At 41.2% G+C, this 23,345-nt stretch overlaps 1 protein-coding gene across 1 annotated transcript; it reads right to left on the bottom strand.

The window, feature by feature from the left end:
* Positions 1-14,419: 14,419 nt before the first annotated feature.
* LOC139455327 (four-domain proteases inhibitor-like) lies at positions 14,420-20,458 on the bottom strand. Its single transcript, XM_071236876.1, has 6 exons — positions 20,363-20,458; positions 19,181-19,307; positions 17,489-17,713; positions 16,332-16,499; positions 15,972-16,042; positions 14,420-14,504 (listed from the first exon to the last, which is right to left on the bottom strand). Exons 1-5 carry the CDS (start codon positions 20,400-20,402, stop codon positions 15,976-15,978), a joined length of 627 nt encoding a protein of 208 aa, XP_071092977.1. The 5' UTR covers positions 20,403-20,458; the 3' UTR covers positions 14,420-14,504; positions 15,972-15,975.
* Positions 20,459-23,345: the final 2,887 nt, after the last annotated feature.

Below are 23,345 nucleotides of genomic sequence, written 5' to 3'. Positions count from 1 at the left end.
GTGGAGTATTTTTGTACAGTTGAACTCAAGCATACTGGTTTCCTATTCAACTGTCTACCTGATAGTAGACTGCCGTACAGTCAGCCCCGTACAGTTCACTCGTGTATCTCCTGTAGAGGCTACTTAGATAATGCGGCTTTGGCAACAGTCAGTCCCGTACAGTTCACTCGAGTATCTCCTGTAGATAGCACTTAAATAATGCGGCTTTGACTACAGTCAGTCCCGTACACTTCACTCGAGTATCTCCTGTAGATAGCACTTAAATAATGCGGCTTTGACTACAGTTAGTCCCGTACAGTTCACTCGATTATTTCGTGTAGAGGCAACTTACATAATGCAGTCAGTTCACTCACTGACTCGCACTTCACCCTCTAATTCACACTTCACCCTCTAACTCACACTTCACTGATTGACTCACACTTCACTCTGACTCACACTTCACTCGGGCTCATACTTAACTCTCTGACTCACAGTTCACATACTGACTCACAGTTCAAACACTGGTGCACACTTCACTCAATGACTCACACTTCACACACTGACTCACACTTCACTCACTGACTCACACTTCACACACTGACTCACACTTCACTCACTGACTCACACTTCCCACACTGACTCACACTTCACACACTGACTCACACTTCACTCACTGACTCACACTTCACACACTGACTCACACTTCACACACTGACTCACACTTCACTCACTGACTCACACTTCACTCACTGACTCACACTTCACACACTGACTCACACTTCACACACTGACTCACACTTCACACACTGACTCACACTTCACACACTGACTCACACTTCACTCACTGACTCACACTTCACTCACTGACTCACACTTCACACACTGACTCACACTTCACTCACTGACTCACACTTCACTCACTGACTCACACTTCACACACTGACTCACACTTCACTCACTGACTCACACTTCACACACTGACTCACACTTCACTCACTGACTCACACTTCACACACTGACTCACACTTCACTCACTGACTCACACTTCACTCACTGACTCACACTTCACTCACTGACTCACACTTCACACACTGACTCACACTTCACTCACTGACTCACACTTCACACACTGACTCACACTTCACTCACTGACTCACACTTCACTCACTGACTCACACTTCACACACTGACTCACACTTCACTCACTGACTCACACTTCACACACTGACTCACACTTCACACACTGACTCACACTTCACTCACTGACTCACACTTCACTCACTGACTCACACTTCACACACTGACTCACACTTCACACATTGACTCACACTTCACACACTGACTCACACTTCACTCACTGACTCACACTTCACTCACTGACTCACACTTCACTCACTGACTCACACTTCACACACTGACTCACACTTCACTCACTGACTCACACTTCACTCACTGACTCACACTTCACACACTGACTCACACTTCACTCACTGACTCACACTTCACACACTGACTCACACTTCACTCACTGACTCACACTTCACACACTGACTCACACTTCACTCACTGACTCACACTTCACTCACTGACTCACACTTCACTCACTGACTCACACTTCACACACTGACTCACACTTCACTCACTGACTCACACTTCACACACTGACTCACACTTCACTCACTGACTCACACTTCACTCACTGACTCACACTTCACACACTGACTCACACTTCACTCACTGACTCACACTTCACACACTGACTCACACTTCACACACTGACTCACACTTCACTCACTGACTCACACTTCACTCACTGACTCACACTTCACACACTGACTCACACTTCACACATTGACTCACACTTCACACACTGACTCACACTTCACTCACTGACTCACACTTCACTCACTGACTCACACTTCACACACTGACTCACACTTCACTCACTGACTCACACTTCACTCACTGACTCACACTTCACACACTGACTCACACTTCACTCACTGACTCACACTTCACTCACTGACTCACACTTCACTCACTGACTCACACTTCACACACTGACTCACACTTCACTCACTGACTCACACTTCACTCACTGACTCACACTTCACTCACTGACTCACACTTCACACACTGACTCACACTTCACTCACTGACTCACACTTCACACACTGACTCACACTTCACTCACTGACTCACACTTCACTCACAGACTCACACTTCACACACTGACTCACACTTCACTCACTGACTCACACTTCACTCACTGACTCACACTTCACACACTGACTCACACTTCACACACTGACTCACACTTCACTCACTGACTCACACTTCACACACTGACTCACACTTCACTCACTGACTCACACTTCACACACTGACTCACACTTCACTCGCTGACTCGCACTTCACTCGCTGACTCACACTTCACTCACTGACTCACACTTCACTCGCTGACTCACACTTCACTCACTGACTCACACTTCACACACTGACTCACACTTCACTCACTGACTTACACTTCACTCACTGACTCACACTTCACACACTGACTCACACTTCACTCGCTGACTCGCACTTCACTCGCTGACTCACACTTCACTCACTGACTCACACTTCACTCGCTGACTCACACTTCACTCACTGACTCACACTTCACACACTGACTCACACTTCACTCACTGACTTACACTTCACTCACAGACTCACACTTCACACACTGACTCACACTTCACTCACTGACTCACACTTCACTCACTGACTCACACTTCACACACTGACTCACACTTCACACACTGACTCACACTTCACTCACTGACTCACACTTCACACACTGACTCACACTTCACTCACTGACTCACACTTCACACACTGACTCACACTTCACTCGCTGACTCGCACTTCACTCGCTGACTCACACTTCACTCACTGACTCACACTTCACTCGCTGACTCACACTTCACTCACTGACTCACACTTCACACACTGACTCACACTTCACTCACTGACTTACACTTCACTCACTGACTCACACTTCACACACTGACTCACACTTCACTCACTGACTCACACTTCACACACTGACTCACACTTCACTCACTGACTCACACTTCACTCACTGACTCACACTTAACTCACTGACTCACACTTCACACACTGACTCACACTTCACTCACAAGCTCACACTTCACACACTGACTCACACTTCACTCACTGACTCACACTTCACTCACTGACTCACACTTCACACACTGACTCACACTTCACACACTGACTCACACTTCACTCACTGACTTACACTTCACTCACAAGATCACACTTCACACACTGACTCACACTTCACACACTGACTCACACTTCACACACTGACTCACACTTTACTCACTGACTCACACTTCACTCAATGACTCACACTTCACTCACTGACTCACACTTCACTCACTGACTCACACTTCACTCACTGACTTACACTTCACTCACTGACTCACACTTCACACACTGACTCACACTTCACTCACTGACTTACACTTCACTCACAAGCTTACACTTCACACACTGACTCACACTTCACACACTGACTCACACTTCACTCACTGACTCACACTTTACTCACTGACTCACACTTCACTCACTGACTCACACTTCACTCACTGACTCACACTTCACTCACTGACTCACACTTTACTCACTGACTCACACTTCACTCACAAGCTCACACTTCACACACTGACTCACACTTCACTCACTGACTCACACTTGCTTCACTGACTCACACTTCACTCACTGACTCACACTTCATTCACTGACTCACACTTCACTCACTGACTCACACTTCACTCACTGACTCACACTTCACTCACAAGCTCACACTTCACACACTGACTCACACTTCACTCACTGACTCACACTTCACTCACTGACTCACACTTCACTCACTGACTCACACTTCACTCACTGACTCACACTTTACTCACTGACTCACACTTTACCTACAGAATTGTCTGAGACATCTTATGGATTTCAAGACCGGGTTTACACGTCATCGCCATTTACTGATCACAGAGGTAAAGCAGGAAATTAATAACGGTCTCTGATTGAAATACCCGGTCTGTTGTAAACAATACAACCGAAACCGAAAACAAAAACAAAATTAACAGACCAGTGAGTTGATGCTTCCGTCTCAGAAAACATAATTCCATTTCTTGTATCAAAAAGTAGTTCCTTGTCGTTTAGAGACTTACCCTGCCCCGAGTTCACGGCCGTGCAATGCTATCCCGTAACCATAGCTGTACCTTCATCTTTCTTTCAACTCTACGTTTAAGCAAGGATTTGGAAACTGAGAAGCATCAGTGAGTGAGTGAGTGAGTGAGTTGGGTTTAACGCCGCTTTTAACAGTTTTCAAGTTATATCGCGGCGTGTCAGCTTAATGTGGCACGAAAGCCCGAAGTGATGCAGGTCTCAGACGTTTACCACTTCGGTGAAACCCACTAGTTTGGTAATGACAAACCTATTAACATAATCGGGGCGAACCGGGATTCGAAACCACAATCATAGGTTTCTGGTCTGCCCAAGGGACGCGACTGGGCCACCCGTGTCCCCTGAGAAACATCAAATGATCCACGTATTAAATTTCAGTGATCAACTCATATAATTGTCACCGCTAATTTGCCTTTTGCGTCCAATGGAATCTGTGTCGGTGATCAAAACTTGATATTTATTGGCGATGACAATTTATATTTACCAAACTCTATAAAAGCATATGTGACAGACTTAAAATTCTGGCATTCCCCGTGAGAAAAGTTGTTCACACGGAAGGTTTTGTGGAAATAAGACGCACTAACTCGCCCTAGTAATACCGTTACAGGTCACTACACAAATTAAATAGATCTCACGAACTCATAAAGTTGAGTGGTGTTTAAGGCTTAAGACAGAACAGCGGTATTCAATGTGCAATGGGACATCGAGTCCTGAGACGATAACAGAATTCGTCACCACTCGCCCCTTTCCGTAACCTGCAAGAAGACTCGTCCCCCTATCGATGAATGTTATATGCGAGAATACGACAAACCAATCAGAATGCGCGTTTGATTTCAAGTTGTTCATCAAGGAATCCCTCAGAAATATTTTTTGATTTTACATATGTCTTGCATCTATAAATATACCCAAGACACAGTAAAAGGTATTCAATCCTACTGTATAATTCCACATGCCCCGATGTGCTTTAAATTGCATCTGAAATATATATAATATACGGGGTAATATATGTGAATCATTACGTAACGAGTTGACAATTATGTTAGGTATCCCCGTTGGCGCTAAGACCGAACCCGGTCGCAAAAATAGCCATGAGAGGGGCACGAGTCGCTATTCGACTTGTCCCGGAATAACACGAGTTGGTCACGAATGACGATAACAGGTGAGACATTCAAGAGCTGAGTGCATAATCTTGTTGCATTAGTGAGTGAGTGAGTGAGTGAGTGAGTGAGTTGGGTTTAACGCCGCTTTTAACAGTTTTCAAGTTATATCACGGCGTGTCAGCCTAATGTGGGAGGAAAGCCTGAAGTGATGCAGGTCTCAGACGTATACCACTTCGGTGAAACCCACGAGCACGGTATGGTGCTGACAAACCTAGAAACATAATTCGAACCCACAATCATAGATTTCTGGCGTGCCCAAGGGACTCAACTCTGCACAGCGAATCGCGGCGCCTTAGACGACTGGGCAACCCGTGCCCCCTTGTTGCATTAAGTAAGTGGATGACTGTTATAGTCGGTCAGTGAGCAGCATGCGTGGACGACGGTAACGCAGGGAGTGGATGTAGTACTACATCATTGTGTCAATGTTAGAACTGTAAGTGTGACTCAAGTTGAAAATGACTGACTTTTGTCTGTACATGGTTGAGTGAGTGAGCGAGGTCAAGTGACACGTTTGGCAATACAGGTTGGGGGATGGGTCGGGTACGGGGGAATGTTGCTACAACATTGGGATTCACACATTAAAAGTTCAAAAGGTAATTACTATAAATTGTTCAAAGATCTACCGTCGTATGAAAAATACCTCCTGTTACCTGATTATTTCTCTCGACCCATTATGTCATTTCGGACATCGAATCATTATTTACCTGTTGAGACAGGCCGCTGGAAAAATATACCCAGAATCGATAGAAATTGTAACCTGTATAGCTCACCGGCGATAGCCGACGAGTTTCATTATTCATTTAAATGCTCCTTTTTTGATACCATGAGATCACATTATATTCCAATTTATCTTTGTAAATGGCCGAATCTCGCAAAGTTCAAAGTTTTGTTAACCTCAAATAATTGCTTAATCGTGAAAAATATCTCCAGATTTATAAGAATTATTAATAATGCTGTCAGAAGATGAGTACAACACTATAATTTACAACTTACCAAGTGATCACTACAATTTATTGTTTATGTTATAACTTTATTTGTATTGTTCCTGTACCACGTATGGTAGTTTGTTGGAATAAAACATTGATTGATTGATTGGATCCCATTTGGATCCAATATATATTGGTCATGATCTAAGTTGCGAAAAAGAATGTATACACTTGAAAATTGGAGAAGAGAAAAAAAATACGATCGTTATTGAAACGTTTCAAGGTTGAAACAAAACACCGAATTACTGCAAACTTTAGTCCAATATAGGGGTTAACACATCCGGTAGTGATGAACAGCTTACCCACGCTTACCCGAGTGCTCAAAACAGCCGTAAGAATTTAGTCTGTAGTACATGAACTACAAAACAAGTCTGGTCTTTGAAGGAGCCCTTTGCGCACGCCTCCGTGCATGAGTTCTGTACTAAGCCTGACAATAACGCTGGAGATTTAGTGTGTGGCTGTTCACCACTCGAATGTGACAAATACCTTCACTATACCTTCGGCACTGTCGATATGAAACGCATTCCTTACGCTTCATCAGTTACTTAGAAAGTCACTATTTCAATGTCAACTTAACGATAATTCTCTTTCAGGGGTGAATAAGTGACAGAATATTTCTTGCAAGTTACATTAGAATCATACGTCATATAAAATTTTCACCATGTTTGTTTTCTCTCTCTCTCTCTCGCTCTCTCTCTCTCTCTCTCTCTTCATTATAAAGTTACTATGCGTTCACATGTTAAGCATCTAGAAGTGAAAATAAAGTATGTAAATTGTGTAAGGCACACATATTCGTCAGTCTGTTCACGACTTTCAACACAAAACAGGTCGTTCCACAAGTTGATTGAGAAGAGAGTTACTTCACCGAAAACTTTCGCGTGAAGCAACATGTGTTTGATTTAATTTGTACACAACATTTTGACTCCTTGAAACCAAAAGAACACACCGTCCGCTCAAATCTGTGTATATGCATAAAAGTTGGCAACTGTTGACAATTTGTTTGGTGTTGACAAAAGAACAGATATTAATTAGATCATCCTCTTACGTTGACATAAACGTTCACACTGTAACATATACACACAGTGCAAATTTACATGAACATCAGCATCTTCTCCAGACATGATGCAAATTTGCTCCTGGTGTAAATTTACACACATGAGTAAATGCGCTAACATGACAAGTATACTCACGTATGTATTTCTACACACGTATGCACATATACACACATATGTATAGAGGCGCACGTGAACAGGGTATTAGAAACTCTATAATTCTCTTTCAGGGGTGAATACGTGACAAGGTGGAAACAAGTAGCCGAAATACTGCAAACTTAAGGTCCAAAACACAATTATGATACCCGTAAAAATACATCACCATTGAATAACCATTTCTTGTTTGTTTCGTTCAAGCAATCATCAAACATGGTGTTTACTCTCTGGTGCCACCTGTGAAGATCCGGGGTAGAGTAGGTCTTCAGCAACCCATGCTTGTCGTACAAGGCGACAATGCTTGTCGCAAGGGGCGACTAACGGGATCAGGCGGTCAGGTTCGCTGACTTGGTTGATATATGTCATCGTATCTCAGTTGCGTGGATTGATGCACATGATTTCAATCACTGGATTGTCTGGTCCAGACTCGATTGTTTACAGGCCAACGTCATAGCTGTAATGTTGCTGAGTGCAGCGTTAAACAACCAACCAACCGACCAACCAACCAACTCTCTGGTTCAGTTTACTATGATTGACTTGATTAGATGCTGAAGGTGATGTCTAATGTAGTCAAGTGGACCAAGCGTTTCCTCTTACCGAGTACCCGGGTTCGACTCCCGACATGTGAGTGAATCATTATTATTGTCCGCGTCCGCGATGGGCTAGGATACTTCTAAATTAGGGATGGCACCTCAAGCAATGAATTGAATCTTTTAACTTCGGTTCCATAGTTATGCCATTGATACTGGTAATGGTACAGGTATTACTGGAAACACCAAACACGGAATGTGTACAGTTCTTCTTAAAACCACATATTAAAGATCATATTCGAAGGAGAACTTTTTCAGACAACTCACTGCCTATAACATGCACACTATTATCGTGCTAAAAGTTATTTTTTTCTGTATTTACATTCAGTTTCCATTCGTTTCATGTCCCGGGTTCGATTCCCCACATGGGCACTATATGTGAAACCCATTTCTGGTGTCCCCCGCTTTGATGTTGCGGGAATATTTCACTCACTCACTTACTCACTCACTCACTCACTCTATCACTCACTCACTCTATCACTCATTCACTCACTCACTCACTCGTTATTGTGAGCCATTTGAGCTATATGAATTATATTCCTTTTTTGTTTTCCTTAATGACGGTCTACTCTGTTTTCACCTTGTGATCTTTTAGTCCCCCTTCTACCCTCCCTCCAAATTGGAGGTAGTAGAGACTTGGGGGTAATGCCTGAACTCGTCAAACCCAAATCCCCAACTTACCCACGCTTACCCATTCTTAGCCCAGCGCAAAACAGCAGAAAGAATTGAGTCTGTAGTACATGAAGTACAAAACAAGTCTGGCTTTGAAAGAGCCCTTTGTCTACCACTTCGTGCATGAATTCTGTACTAAGCCTGACAATAACGCTGTTGCCTTTAGTGTATGGCTGTTCACCACTCGAATGTGATAAACACCTTCACTATACCTTTGGCACTGTCGATGTGAAACGCATTCCTTACGCTTCATCAGTTACTTAGAAAGTCACTATTTCAATGTCAATTTAACGATAATTCTCTTTCAGGGGTGAATAAGTGACAGACTATTTCTTGCAAGTTACACTATGTGATGCAAGAATCACATGTCATATAAAATTTTCATCATTTTCTCTCTCTCTCTCTCTCTCTCTCTCTCTCTCTCTCTCTCTCTCTCTTTCTCTCTCCGTTTTCGCTCTCCCTCTTTCTCTCTATACCTCTTCCTCTTTCTCTCTTCGTTTTCGCTCTCTTACTTTTTCCCTCTCTCCCTTTCTCTCTCTCCTCTCCAACTTTCTCTCTCCTCCTCTCTCTCCCTCTCTCTCCCCCTCTCTCTTTCTCTCTATCTCTTTCTTCTTTCTCTCCCCCGCTCCCTCTCTCTCTCTTTCTCTCTCCGTTTTCGCTCTCCCTCTTTCTCTCTGTCTTTCTCTCTCCCCCTCTCTCTCTCCCTCTTTCTTCTCTCTCTTTCTCTCTCACTGCTGGGTAGTAAAGACAGCGGGAACTGTAACATGATTTTGTTTCCAAAAGGATATTTGTGAGGTAGTCTGTAAACTGTTTGACTGGTCACGCCTAACCTCAGAGTCAGTCACAGACGACCGACCACGCCGGGTTAGCAGGTTCAGAACAGCCGCCCCATACATCGCCTATTGTTCCAGCAAGGGCACTCAGAGCACATCTTAACGCTCACGAGTGATAAACTTCAGCTTCTTGCTTGGTCCCACTATTGATCTCTTGCCGTCCTCGACATGGCATTAGAATATGAGGCATTTGTTTGATGTCTTCTTTTATATGTTGCTTTCTGTGAGCTCATTTCAGAGACCAGTTTTTAGTCTGAAAGGTCAGCTGTATTGTAGAATCAACCGAGCTGTTTTGTAAAGTGTTGAATATGAAGGTTTTTCTTCCACCCTGGCTATTGATGGTGTTCGACAAGCGTTCATTCATGTAGGTGGTTTCAGTGAACCATGTATGTTCATGGACCCTGGTCCTGTCACGACTTTGTCGAAGAGCTTCTACAAAAGCTCTAACCACGGCATCTTGAAATTGTCATGACCAGAAAGTTTGTTTTTAGTCACTTTAAACTTGTTTTTGTATCTGTTTCCTTAATGTTTATAATATGTAACAGTGCATGGGCGACTTTAGTGAGTGGGTGAGTTGGTTTTACGCCTTTTTAGCAAGACTGCAGCAGTATCACGGCGGGGGACACCAGAAATAGGCTTCACACATTATACTCATGTGGGAATCGAACCTGGGTCTTCGGTGTGGTGAGCGAACGCTTTAACCACTGGGCTACCCAATCGCCCCGGGTGATTTCAACGCCGATTTGAAGGTTTTTCATGGCTTCAACTTGATGTTGGATGGAAGCTTGAGGTGATGCAACTCTAGACGTTTTCCACCAAATAGGTAATATGACAATTTATGCTTACCCAAGTTATACAGACACATGTCTCACTATGAAATAAATATACTTTGATTTGGAGACTGGAAATAGCAGACCAACCGTCAACCACTGTCAAGTAATAATCACGTGAACGCGTTCCAGCGTATCCCCGGGGAGTAGGGTGACCTGGGGGGACATGGGGATGACTCCCACAAGCAAGTAAGTCTCTTGTTTATAAATTCCTCCACGAGGTATATTAACGCTATCAAGAGAAATACATTTATACGATATAAATAAATGCGAGTGATCAGGTGCGGGTCCTATTGAGGGTTTTGAGATCATCCCACGCAGTTTTAATGCAAACAGTAGACTTGTAGTATCTTTGTTTACAATAGTTAATACGTGAGTGACGTGTTTGGCTGTTTATATATGTACACTGGCTGTAGATGATAGCACAACATGGATAGCGCCATTGGTGGGTGTATAACACTGGTGGGTTGGGTGGGTGTACTTGAACACGCGGGTGGGGATGGGCGGGATGAATATAATTTGACTTAGTGGGCCTTTGTCAAAGCGTAATGACGCCAGAAATATTAAGGAGGGGGTTAAATAAGTCAGTGTAAGATGAAACCTTAAGTGTTTAAGTTTAAAGACATGCACACCAAGAAAACCCAAATGGACCGCCTCCAATCCCCCCCCCCCCCCCCCCCACACACACACACACCTAAAAAAAATAAAAGTAAAACAACAACAGACCAACCAGAAAAAAAAGGAGAAAAAACAACAACAAAAAACAACTGCAGACAAACAAAACAACAAACGGAAAATCATATATTGTAATTGTATGAATCCTATATGCGCCAAAATACCATGGTGATTGCAAGTTTCTCCAGTTAAGTGCTGATTCACATATTTCATTCTGAACCTACACTAGAGATGCTGTACCTGTTCAGGGGAAAATAATATACGTTGTGCACCGGTCTCGAGGGGCGTGAGTCGACGTCCCCCTTTTATTACTTAATGTTCATAAACTAACATACAGGGCGCATCAACCCATGTCCCGCGAGGGACCGGTGGACAATGAATGTTTCTTACCGCAGACCTAATTATATTGCAGGTATTTCTAATGGGTGTATATTTTAGTCCGAGTCGGTAAGGATACCACAGTTAGGCATTTGTCCACTTACTTAAGAGTTATTCCCCCTAGATCTGTTTCATTCACGTTCGTCACAACTCGCCCCTTTCCGTAACCTGCAAGAAGACTCGTCCCCCTATCGATGAATGTTATGTGCGAAAATACGACAAACCAATCAGAATGCGCGTATGATTTCAAGTTGTTCATCAAAGAATCCCTCAGAAATATTTTTTGAATTTACATGTCTTGCATCTAAAAATATACCCAAGACACAGTTAAATGTATTCAATCATACTGTATAATTCCGCATGCCCCGATGTGCTTTAAATTGCATCTGAAATATATATAATATATGGGGAAATATATGTGAACCATTACGCAACGAGTTGACAATTGTTTTAGGTATGCCCGTTTGCGCTAAGACCGGACCCGGTCGCAAAAATGGCCACGAGAGGGATACGAGTCGCTATTCGGCTTGTCCCGGAATAACACGAGTTGGTCACAAATGGTTTCATTCAGTACATACCGTAAATGTTCGGAGAATGGCGTCTTACGTCATTAATTCGAGATACAAAACTTTGGCTGGTATGTTGGAAATTTAACGCCATCAGTTCGGCAATTCGAGCGGGAAACACAAGAAATTTACTTAGTCGCGTACATTGGAAAAAATAGATTGGGTCTCAGCCAATGTGAAGCCAACATTCATGTGTACGGTAAGATAATGACGATACTGACTTGAACCTGCAAGACAACAAGCTGCGTAAACCTAATTACTCCTCGTGTTTAATGTATCTTTTAATCGTGATGTTTCTATCGTTTCAGGAGCATTCGTTTCGAAAACATACAAAACCGCAATGGCAACACATGATGAATGTGCAATGGTAATGAAAGACAGGTTCCAGTTTTCACACGACAGAGGTCGCGAACACAGAGAGGAACGTCAAAAAATTGAATTAATACTATATACCAGTCAAACAATCTCGCAACAGAAATAGATCGTTACTAATATATTAAGTTTTCATTTTTATCTTTCACCGTACCGGTGAGGTGAGGTTAAATGGGGTTCAACGTCGCGTCATGGATTATTGCACTTATATAGCGACAATCATTCACGTGTATATGTGGCTGCTTGTACTAGTCCGGACTAACGCCGATTTTATAGTGCTAGCCCACTAAGATACTATGAATACCCCGCTCAGACACAAACTGGCCCAGAGCCGACCAGTCCTTGTTTTAGCCCTTAATGCAGACCGCCATGCAGGCTAACAAGATCCGGGGTAGAATAGATCTTCAGCAACCCATGCTTGCCGTAAATGGCTACAATGCTTGTCGTAAGAGGCGACTAACGGGATCGGGTGGTCAGGTTCGCTGACTTGTTTGATGTATATCATCGTATCCAAATGCGTGGATCGATGGTCATGATTTCAATCACTGGATTGTCTGGTCCAGACTCGATTATATATAGACCGTCGTCATATAGCTGGAATATTGCCCGAGTGCGGAGTTAAACAACAAACAAACAAAATCCTTTGTAGAACTGAAGAGTACTGGATTGCGCTGTCATCATTCAAATTAGAGTGAGTGAGTTTGGTTTTACGCCGCTTTTAGCAATATCCCAGCAATATCACGGCGGGGGACACCAGAAATAGCCTTCACACATTGTACCCATGTTGGGAATCGAACCCGGGTATTCGGCGTGACAAGCAAACGCTTTAACCACTAGGCTACCCGACCTCCCCTCATCATTCAAAGACATCGTATTGTACATTTGGAATTTGATGGAGAATTCGAGGGTGTTCTTATTAGCCAATGACAATGCAGGGTTGGGATGAAATCCATTTGCTGTTGACAGGAAATGACGTATCCCGTTTAAGCGGAAGCTAATGCCAGGAATGGTAAACAGCTGTATAACGATGTTTTGAAGAACCATTTTAAGATAAAATTGACAGGATACGGTAACAAGTAGTCATGAGAGCGTATAGTATTATTTGCCCGCGTATTGGACACGATTGTAATTTGGAATCCGTCCGTGTTTGACCAGTTTTGTCCGTCATCTATCTGGAGCACTAACGAATACAGTGCTAACCCAAGGAAATATCCGAATAATGTGAAATTAAACAACGCATGTCACATACATTTCAGTTGGATCGAACTTAAAGCCCAAGTGGTCTCGCACGTGAGCCACTCGGCTACAGCGGCGCTTATAAACCACAATAATTTTAAGATCAAGTGATATTTTACGCCCCTTTCTTAAGGTTCATTGAGGTGTGTTTAAAACATAAATTTGATAATGTTGTTTCATACTTTCCTTTGTTTATAACTTGGATAAATACCTCCTCCTTGATCTCCTTCGTCCCTCCCCGATTTCCATCTTCCCTGGGCTTACATTCCAAGTCAAGACTCGGCTCTTCAGGGGTGAGTTAATTCCCGCATATTATCAGAAACACATGATCTCGTATAAGTTGATCTAGTGTCATGTTGGATCTTGGCTGGCCGTCTGTGGCTCGGGAATTCTTGCGTTGATTTTCATACAATTCTTACTGCCATTTTGCCTCTATGAAAAATTAATTTTGTTTCGTTGGATAATCAAGACTGGTTATGCTCTTGCGTTGACGTTTTATAGCGTGCCTGGATCAGCTGATACTACCTGTACAACCAGCTGATACTACCTGTACAATCAGCTGATTCTACCTGTACAACCAGCTGATACTACCTGTACAATCAGCTGATACAATCCCAGATGTTTCCGGTTTATAAAAATGTAATGAGGACATTCAGACTGAATAACGTCGAAGGTTTTATTCAGATATATCAACAATCTTGATAGACCCGTATCATATGTCATATCGGCCAGCACACTGGTTTTCGGAAAGTATATCTGAAAAATAACGTGACTTCTTTAGTGGCCTTGTGTGTGTGTGTGTTAGTGTGTGTTTTAGTGTGTGTTAGTGTGTGTGTTATGACAGACTTCGTTAGTGGCTTTGTGTTTGTGTGTGAGTGAGTGAGTGAGTGAGTGTGTGTGTGTGTGTGAGTGAGTGAGTGTACGTGTGTGTAATTTGCATGTAATATATGTAGTTTATTCATACCATTCTTGAGATCTCTGTAAAATTGAAACCATGCAATAGAAAAAAGTCTAAGGCGCCGCGACTCGCTGTGCAGAGTTGCGTCACATGGGCGCCAGAAACCTATGATTGTGGGTTCGAATCCCGGTTCGCCCCAATTATGTTTCTAGGTTTGTCAGCACCATACCCGTGCTCGTGGGTTTCACCGAAGTGGTAAACGTCTGAGACCTGCATCACTTCGGGCTTTCCTCCCACATCAAGCTGACACGCCGTGACACGCGTTAAACCCAACTCACTCACTCACTCATAATAGACTGGAGATTAAATACCCTGGGTATTCGAGGAGCCTTTTCGGCCATTTCCCAAACTCACTGTACTACCACACAACTTAATTCCTTTACTCCAACTGCCCCGGATATACTAGCATATCATAGTTGTAATAGCAGAGTGGCAGCTCTTCAGATCATAGAGTCACCGGGTATATATCCAGTACAGCCGTAACTTGTTGGCATTTCTCAATAGTGTTACCTTGATGGCATTTCCCAATAATGCAGTCTGGTGTAGAGTTTCCTTGTTGGCATTTCTCAATATTGGAATCTGATAAAACGTTTCCTTGTTGGCATTTCTCAATATTGTAGTCTGATAAAACGTTTCCTTGTTGGCATTTCTCAATATTGGAATCTGATAAAACGTTTCCTTGTTGGCATTTCTCAATATGGTAGTCTGATAAAACGTTTCCTTGTTGGCATTTCTCAATATTGGAATCTGATAAAACGTTTCCTTGTTGGCATTTCTCAATATTGGAATCTGATAAAACGTTTCCTTGTTGGTATTTTTCATTATTGGAATCTGATCAAACGTTTCCTTGTTGGCATTTCTCAATATTGGAATCTGATAAAACGTTTCCTTGTTGGTATTTCTCAATATTGGAATCTGATAGAACGTTTCTTCTTGGTATCTCTCAATATTGTAGTCTGATAGAACGTTGCCTTGTTGGCATTTCTCATTATTGGAATCTGATAAAACGTTTCCTTGTTGGCATTTCTTAATATTGGAATCTGATCAAACGTTTCCTTGTTGGTATTTCTCAATATTGGAATCTGATCAAACCTTTCCTTGTTGGTATTTCTCAATATTGGAATCTGATAAAACGTTTCCTCATTGGTATTTCTCAATATAGTAATCTGGTATAACGTTTCCTTGTTAGCATTTCCCATTAATGTAATCTGGCATAGCGTTACCTTCTTAGCAATTACTAATATTGTAATCTGATGTAGTGTTACCTTGTTAGCATTTACCAATACTGCTGATGGTGAGATGAGGTAACCCACATTTTCCCTTGTCAAACTCGCATCTGGAAGTAAGCAAATTTTAGTGCCAATTTTTAGTATCACATCTGTTGTCCATTCAAAAAAATGTATAGCTAAAATGGGCGGTCATCTAATCGAATTTGCCCTGGTTCTGATGTTTGTGTTGTCGTTTTATACCCGTGCTGGTGTGTTTCATCGAAGTGATAAATGTGAGCGACCTGTATTATTATGGGCACTCGTTCCAAATTAAACTGACACATTTAAAATATATATATTGCTCAAAGTCTCGTTAAACAGTTAAACACAATAGCACTGAAGTATAAATATACGTACAAGTTGGAATAGGTTTTTCCATCGCTGCCACACACCAGCTCAGTTTCTGGCGGACAGGAATAGTTAATCACTGTCTTGCATATGATGTCAAAAGCCGTTGGCTTACATGCACCCCTGTTCTTGATATTCAGCGATGGCATTTTGCACTTTGCAACTTCAAATGTACACCTGAAGCATAATGTCATAAATGTATTAATATACATTATTCTTAAGATCAGTTTTATAGACACACGTATGAGAAACTATCAAAATCATTTACACTTTAATTGTAAATTGTATAGTCTCTACTATATTTAAACCGCGTTGTGAGTCACATAGTCCATTGACGTTAACAATGATACACTATGACGTCATCTACTCGGATGTATATGTTCAACCTACAATGGTATCTGCATACTGTCAACAATAATACACTATGACGCCATTCTTTCTCTGATGTATATGTTAAACCTACAATGGTATCTGCATACTGTCAACAATGATACACTTTGACGTCATGCACCCTGATGTATATGTTTCACCTACAATGGTTTCTGCATACTGTCAACAATGATACACTATGACGCCATTCTTTCTCTGATGTATATGTTAAACCTACAATGGTATCTACATACTGTCAACAATGATACACTATGACGTCATGTACTCTGATGTATATGTAACACCTACAATGGTATCTGCATACTGTCAACAATGATACACTATGCCGTCATGTACTATGATGTATATGTAACACCTACAATGGTATCTGCATAAAATCGACAAAGCTGTGAGAAATATTTACCACATACGTACATATATAGTTTGTATTTAACTGCACGATTTCCACCACTTCCACAACCACAACCTGAATGATAACTAATCCTAAACAAATTGGTTGATTATGTTTAAATTAATTACGATTCATATAAATGTTTGTCACAGGTAAAATATTTTTTGAGAGGCATTACTTAGAAGTTGACTCATAGCGTTTTTTACCTGGAGAAGGAGTAAGTGTTCCTCATAATAAAACAGTTGACATCCATGAATTCTCTCCTTTATGTGTACCACATCTAAATGCCATTCAAAGACTTGAAGCAAAACAATATGTCTCCTGTATCACAGCTCCAACTCAAGGCGACAAGCTAAAGTATTGGCAAGTATTACAGAGTACTCACATGTTGTCATATGTTTCCAAATCTGTTCCACATACTTCCTCCTTTAGATCTGGACATGTTGCGCTGATTAGTACTTGGCATATAGCGCTGAGAGTGACTGGGCTTGTTGGCGTTGTAGCTATAGGTCCCTGTGTAGTTAGCTGACTGCTTTGGGAGGGTGTCAGGCACTTGCCGTCAGTCACCTTTAGGCTCGGGTTGAGACAATGAGCCTTTGAGAACAGACACCTTGATTGACAGAAATAGTTACATTGAAATGACTTTGTTAAACATCGGTACCTTTAGGCTCTGGTTGAGACAATGAGCCTTTGAGAACAGACACCTTGATTGACAGAATTAGTTACATTGAAATGACTTTGTTAAACATCGGTACCTTTAGGCTCGGGTTGAGACAATGAACCTTTGAGAACAGACACCTTGATTGAGTGAGTGAGTCAGTGAGTATGGTTTTACGCCGCTTTTAGCAATATTCCAGCAATATCACGGCGGTGGACACCAGAAATGGGCTTCACACATTGTACCCATGTCGGGAATCGAACCCGGGTCTTCGGCGTGACGAGCGAACTCTTTAACCACTAGGCTACCCGACCGCCCCGACACCTTGATTGACAGAAATAGTTACGTTGAAATGACTTTGTTAAAAATGCAGTTGGATCTTCTGGTCAGCAAGGACATCCACAATAACACATTGGTGAACAGAAAGTGTCACAATGTAGTGAAGCTGAACTCACTGTTAAACGTGAACAGCGAGTCCCCAAGTCTCCAATGAATGTTGCAAGTTTATGTGGGGGGTTAGAACTGAACCGATATCATTTTTGGCGATGGAAGTACTTAACAGTTTAATACATGACACTTTAACACCCAAAGTCAATTACCCATCGTATGTGAGAAACATTTGATTAAATAGCGGTTTTGCGTATGTGTGGTTATTCCAAAATGTTGGTTATAAGAACATGTTTTTATCTGTATTTAGAAGACGCTTAACAGATATATATTTCCAATCATCGCACCATAGTTTTGAGTCGTTTACTTTTTGAGTCCATTATGCTAATATAAGATCTCTTCTGCAACCCGAATAATGCATAACTGTACTCAGAAAGATTAATAAGAGCAATGTGTAAATTTCGAATATCTGTTCACAAATTTCGAGTCAACATTATTCGTAAAAGGCCATTGTTAAAGAACGCGACCTTCATATAGTAAAGGATGAATACCATGAATTTTTTTGTATGTAAGAAATATATTTACTTGCGAAATACGTTTTTTTACCCCAGTACAGAAATATTACAAAGGTAATATTACGTCGGCAAATTTATTTAAATTAAGTGATATTAATGTCCTACGCTTGATAGCTTTATATTCATATAAATTATTTAAAAGGCGATCGACAAATATCTAACACTATGCACATGTGACCTATCATATTATTCATCTTACAACTGTACCATGTGCCATTTCTTATTACGAAATAAGATTGATTATTTGATTGATTATTTGATTGATTGATTGATTGATTGATTGATTGATGAAGACACACTTCGTACGAATTTTCAGTGCCAGAGCAGATACAAAAATAACATCTTGTACGAGTTACAACACTTTCTGTTGGATGACTCCAACACATTACGGAAATAATACTTGTTTTAAACATATTCATTTCACAGAATGTATCATGAAACTGGATTGGTTTCTTACTCTGTTGCATAATTGATTCCGTCTGAGGCACATATATTCTTCGTTGGGAAGTGACCTGATGAACAGTCAAGCTGCAGGACGACTGTCTGACAGACACTTTCAAAGATGCCCGCCTCCGACACGCTAGCTGAAAGACGATGGCAAATGAAGAACTGTAGGATAATTACACATGGTGACTACAGGGGAGATGCACGCACAGGTAGAATACATTGGGAATACCCGGCCACCGAGGTGGTACACATATGAACTCATTCTGATAATAAACACTGATCAGCCACAGAGGTAGTAGACATAGGACACAACAACCATAGGGGTTGTACACGTTGAAAACACACAACCATATGGGTTGTACACGTTGAAAACACACGACCATAGGGGTTGTACATGTTGAAAACACACGACCATAGAGGTTGTACATGTTGAAAACACACGACCATAGAGGTTGTACATGTTGAAAACACACAACCATAGGGGTTGTACATGTTGAAAACACACAACCATATGGATTGTACACGTTGAAAACACACAACCATAGGGGTTGTACATGTTGAAAACACACAACCATAGGGGTTGTACACGTTGAAAACACACGACCATAGGGGTTGTACACGTTGAAGACAAACAACCATAGGGGTTGTACACGTTGAAAACACACGACCATAGGGGTTGAACATGTTGAAAACACGCGACCATAGAGGTTGTACATGTTGAAAACACACAACCATAGAGGTTGTACATGTTGAAAATACACAACCAAGGGGTTGTACATGTTGAAAACACACAACCATAGGGGTTGTACATGTTGAAAACACACAACCATAGGGGCAATCTCAGCCAATTTTTCACTTAACGTGGAACAAATTGCAACATAATTTATTTTACCACAAAGCATTTCTACATAGCACAGAAACCACAATCACAAAATATAACTGGATGTATATTTGCATTGCACAAAAACTATTACGAAATTCTCATTTCTCGGTATGGCGTGTTGTCTTAAATCAAGCCATGGCTTCTTTGTGTTTGACCGTGCATGAACTCACTGTTTGGTCCCCACACCGTGGAAATGGTCACGTCATCGCCATCGGCGTTCCGTTTTCCGGGGTTCAACTGACCCTTTCACTGGGGGACACCAGAAATTGGTGGAAATGGTAAATTGGTAGTGTAAATGAAACCAAGTACCTGATATTAGCATCCATAGAATAATACGTTGCAACGTCATGACTGTCCAAGTGAGCTTCGCTCGGTATATGTCACGTGGGAATGAAACTGAACAGATTTCAGATTACAATCCAGCCTTAGATAAGACTTCCATGGGTCAGGTGAAACATAAGATTATGGTATTATGGTATTACCCGTGCCTATGAATAATGTACATACGTGTTTAGTATATACCATGATGAAAGAGGTGTTGATGACGTGTGGAGTACGTCATAGTTTGTGAACACGAGCGAGTGGGTTGGGTTTAACGCCGCTTTTTAACAGTATTCCTGTTATATCACGGCGTGTCAGGTTAATGTGGGAGGAAAGCCCGAAGTGATGCAGGTCTCAGACGTTTACCACTTCGGTGAAACCCACGAGCGCTTTGGGAACTTGAGAGTAATGGGGGAGCATGACGTGTCGTTTGAGGTACACTCGAACATCATCCTTCTACGAAGATTTCAAAGAGCGTCATAAGACTCTTGCCCAAACGTTGTTTGAACAGGCTTACAACATTCAAGATCTCAGTAAAGCTTTCAAAACGTTCGATGGTAGACACCTGGTGTTTGATTCATAAACACATGCTCATAATATAGTTTGAATCCTACAATCAACTCTGTTTTATTTAACAAAGATTTCTTATTGATAGGAAAAGTGTTTTGTAAGTTTTGGTACTTGTTAAGAGTGTAGTATACTACATTTATAACGAACTCAAAGGGACCACTGATTTTAGTTCGATATAACAGTAGTTCGTTATAAGCATATATACAGCAAATGACCGGGACCAAAAATATGCTCGTTATAGCCGTCAGTTCATTATAAGCGTGTTCGTTATAAACGTAGTTTACTGTATATGCAACTTTATTTAATGTAATATTTTATCCACACCATGTTTCGGAAATCCGGACAATTTCATTTGGAACGATGCTGTCCTGATTGACGTGGTCTCACTGTATGTAGCAGATGTTGAACACTCGTGCAAGGGACATGTACACACGGAGTGATAAGAAAAAACTGTGCCAGGTTAAGGCCAGTTGCCATGGAATGAAAATACAGTCATCCCTGGTGATAATGCTAATGCTTACTTTTCTTAGAACTAATTTCCTCTTCTGTGCAAAATACCCCGTTAAAATGCCACCCTTGTTATAATGCCAATGTATTCAGAACATACGTTCCAATTCCTTTGTTATAATGCCATTTTGTTTTCTAATTTTGACCAAAAAATTGGCAAGGTAGTTACTCTTTTGGACATAACTCTTCTACAGAAATAAACTAATTGCATTGATCTCAGTTATTTCCATAGCTTATCCTTACACAGAGAATCATTCACTTTCTAAAAATAACAAGCAAATTTTGATTGGAAATGCCTTTTTTTATTTATTCCTTTATATCATCTCAGTAAGGTTTGGTTTTCAACGTGTTGGTTATAATGCCCCTCTGGTTATAGTGCCATATTTTACACTAGAGGAACGGTGGCATTACTACCAGGGAGGACTGCAGAAAGATTAACCTATCATTTGGGCATTCACTCACGCACGTAGTACAAAGGCGTTCCCTTTGTATATGACAAAAGCAGGAATTTTCTTAACTTGAAATATGCATAATTAGTGTGTGAAAACACGTATCAGTTAGTGCGGTATGGTATCTTAACAACCTTCAGTTATCTTAGGTTTCTGAAGTGTACTCATCATCAGTGCATCAAAATGCTTCCTAGACATAGGCTCGATGGTCGTTATGTAAATATACAGTAAACTACGTTTATAACGAACACGCTTATAACGAACTGGCGGATATAACTAATGTTTTTTTTGGTCCCAGCCATTTGCTGAGTGTATATATGCTGTATATATGTTTATAACGAATTACGGTTATAACGATCTAAAATTAGTGGTCCCTATAAGTTCGTTATAACCGTAGTTTACTGAAAATAAAATTTCCATTTTAACAACATTTAAAACAAAGACAACCCGGAAGCTGTACGCAGCCGTAACAATTATCACAGACACACCCTCTTTTATACTTCCAGGTTACGGGCCTCCAAAGTTGCCTAATACCACATTATCATTCCTGATTATTATTTTGTTGTGAATATGTTAACATATTTTGTGAAATAAATCATTATCATCATCATCATCATCATCATCATCATCATCATCATTATTATTATTATTATTATTATTATTATTATTATTATTATTATTATTATTATTATAAGAAACGATCCACGAGCTTTTTAAACACAAAATATGTTAAAATGCTAAACGTGTTTAAACTCTCAACATGTTTAGATCATGGTGATGTTGTGTTTAGGTGGCGTTTATACTGAGGCGACAGCTCATATCATGTGTTTTGACCCAAAACATGTTTAGATAGATCTCATCAAATGTGTATTTCGTTTAGGATTTAAACACGTTCTAAACATGGATATTTCCAAGTTTGACCAGTGACAAAAAATGTCTTGTATCATATGATTACGTGTTTTTGCAAGTGAACAATTGTCTTACCTTTGCATGTATTTGTGACAGGTGACACCGGTAGGGCAGGACAGGCTTACCTTTTCGCGAACACCTGGTATCATCACTATTGGACAGTGGCTCACCTTTTCGCGAACACCTGGTATCATCACTGTTGAACAGTGAATCATGGACACATTATCATGATAAAGTCGGAATCGTACAATGGACATAATTTATGAATATGGAAAGGGTTTTGTCGCATTTATTTACATTCTAAACACGTTTTACAGTTAAGCTCAGAGAAGCTCTTAATATGGCATGCTACTTTATTTCTAATAACTTTAATCATCAATTGCCACACTCGGATCTCGGGCAGAAAAAGGTCCTAAGCAGCCTATGGTAATAGTAGGAGGCATATTGCTGGAGTATTGCTGAGTGCGACGTTAAAAACACACACACACACACACACACACACACACACACACACACACACACACACACACACACAC

This window comes from Haliotis cracherodii, unplaced genomic scaffold (genome assembly GCF_022045235.1).
Source record: "Haliotis cracherodii isolate W230 unplaced genomic scaffold, xgHalCrac1.p SCAF_11, whole genome shotgun sequence".
NCBI lineage: Eukaryota > Metazoa > Mollusca > Gastropoda > Lepetellida > Haliotidae > Haliotis > Haliotis cracherodii.
The sequence above is the reverse complement of the archived record's forward strand: the minus strand, read 5'-3'. Positions and strand labels throughout refer to the sequence as shown.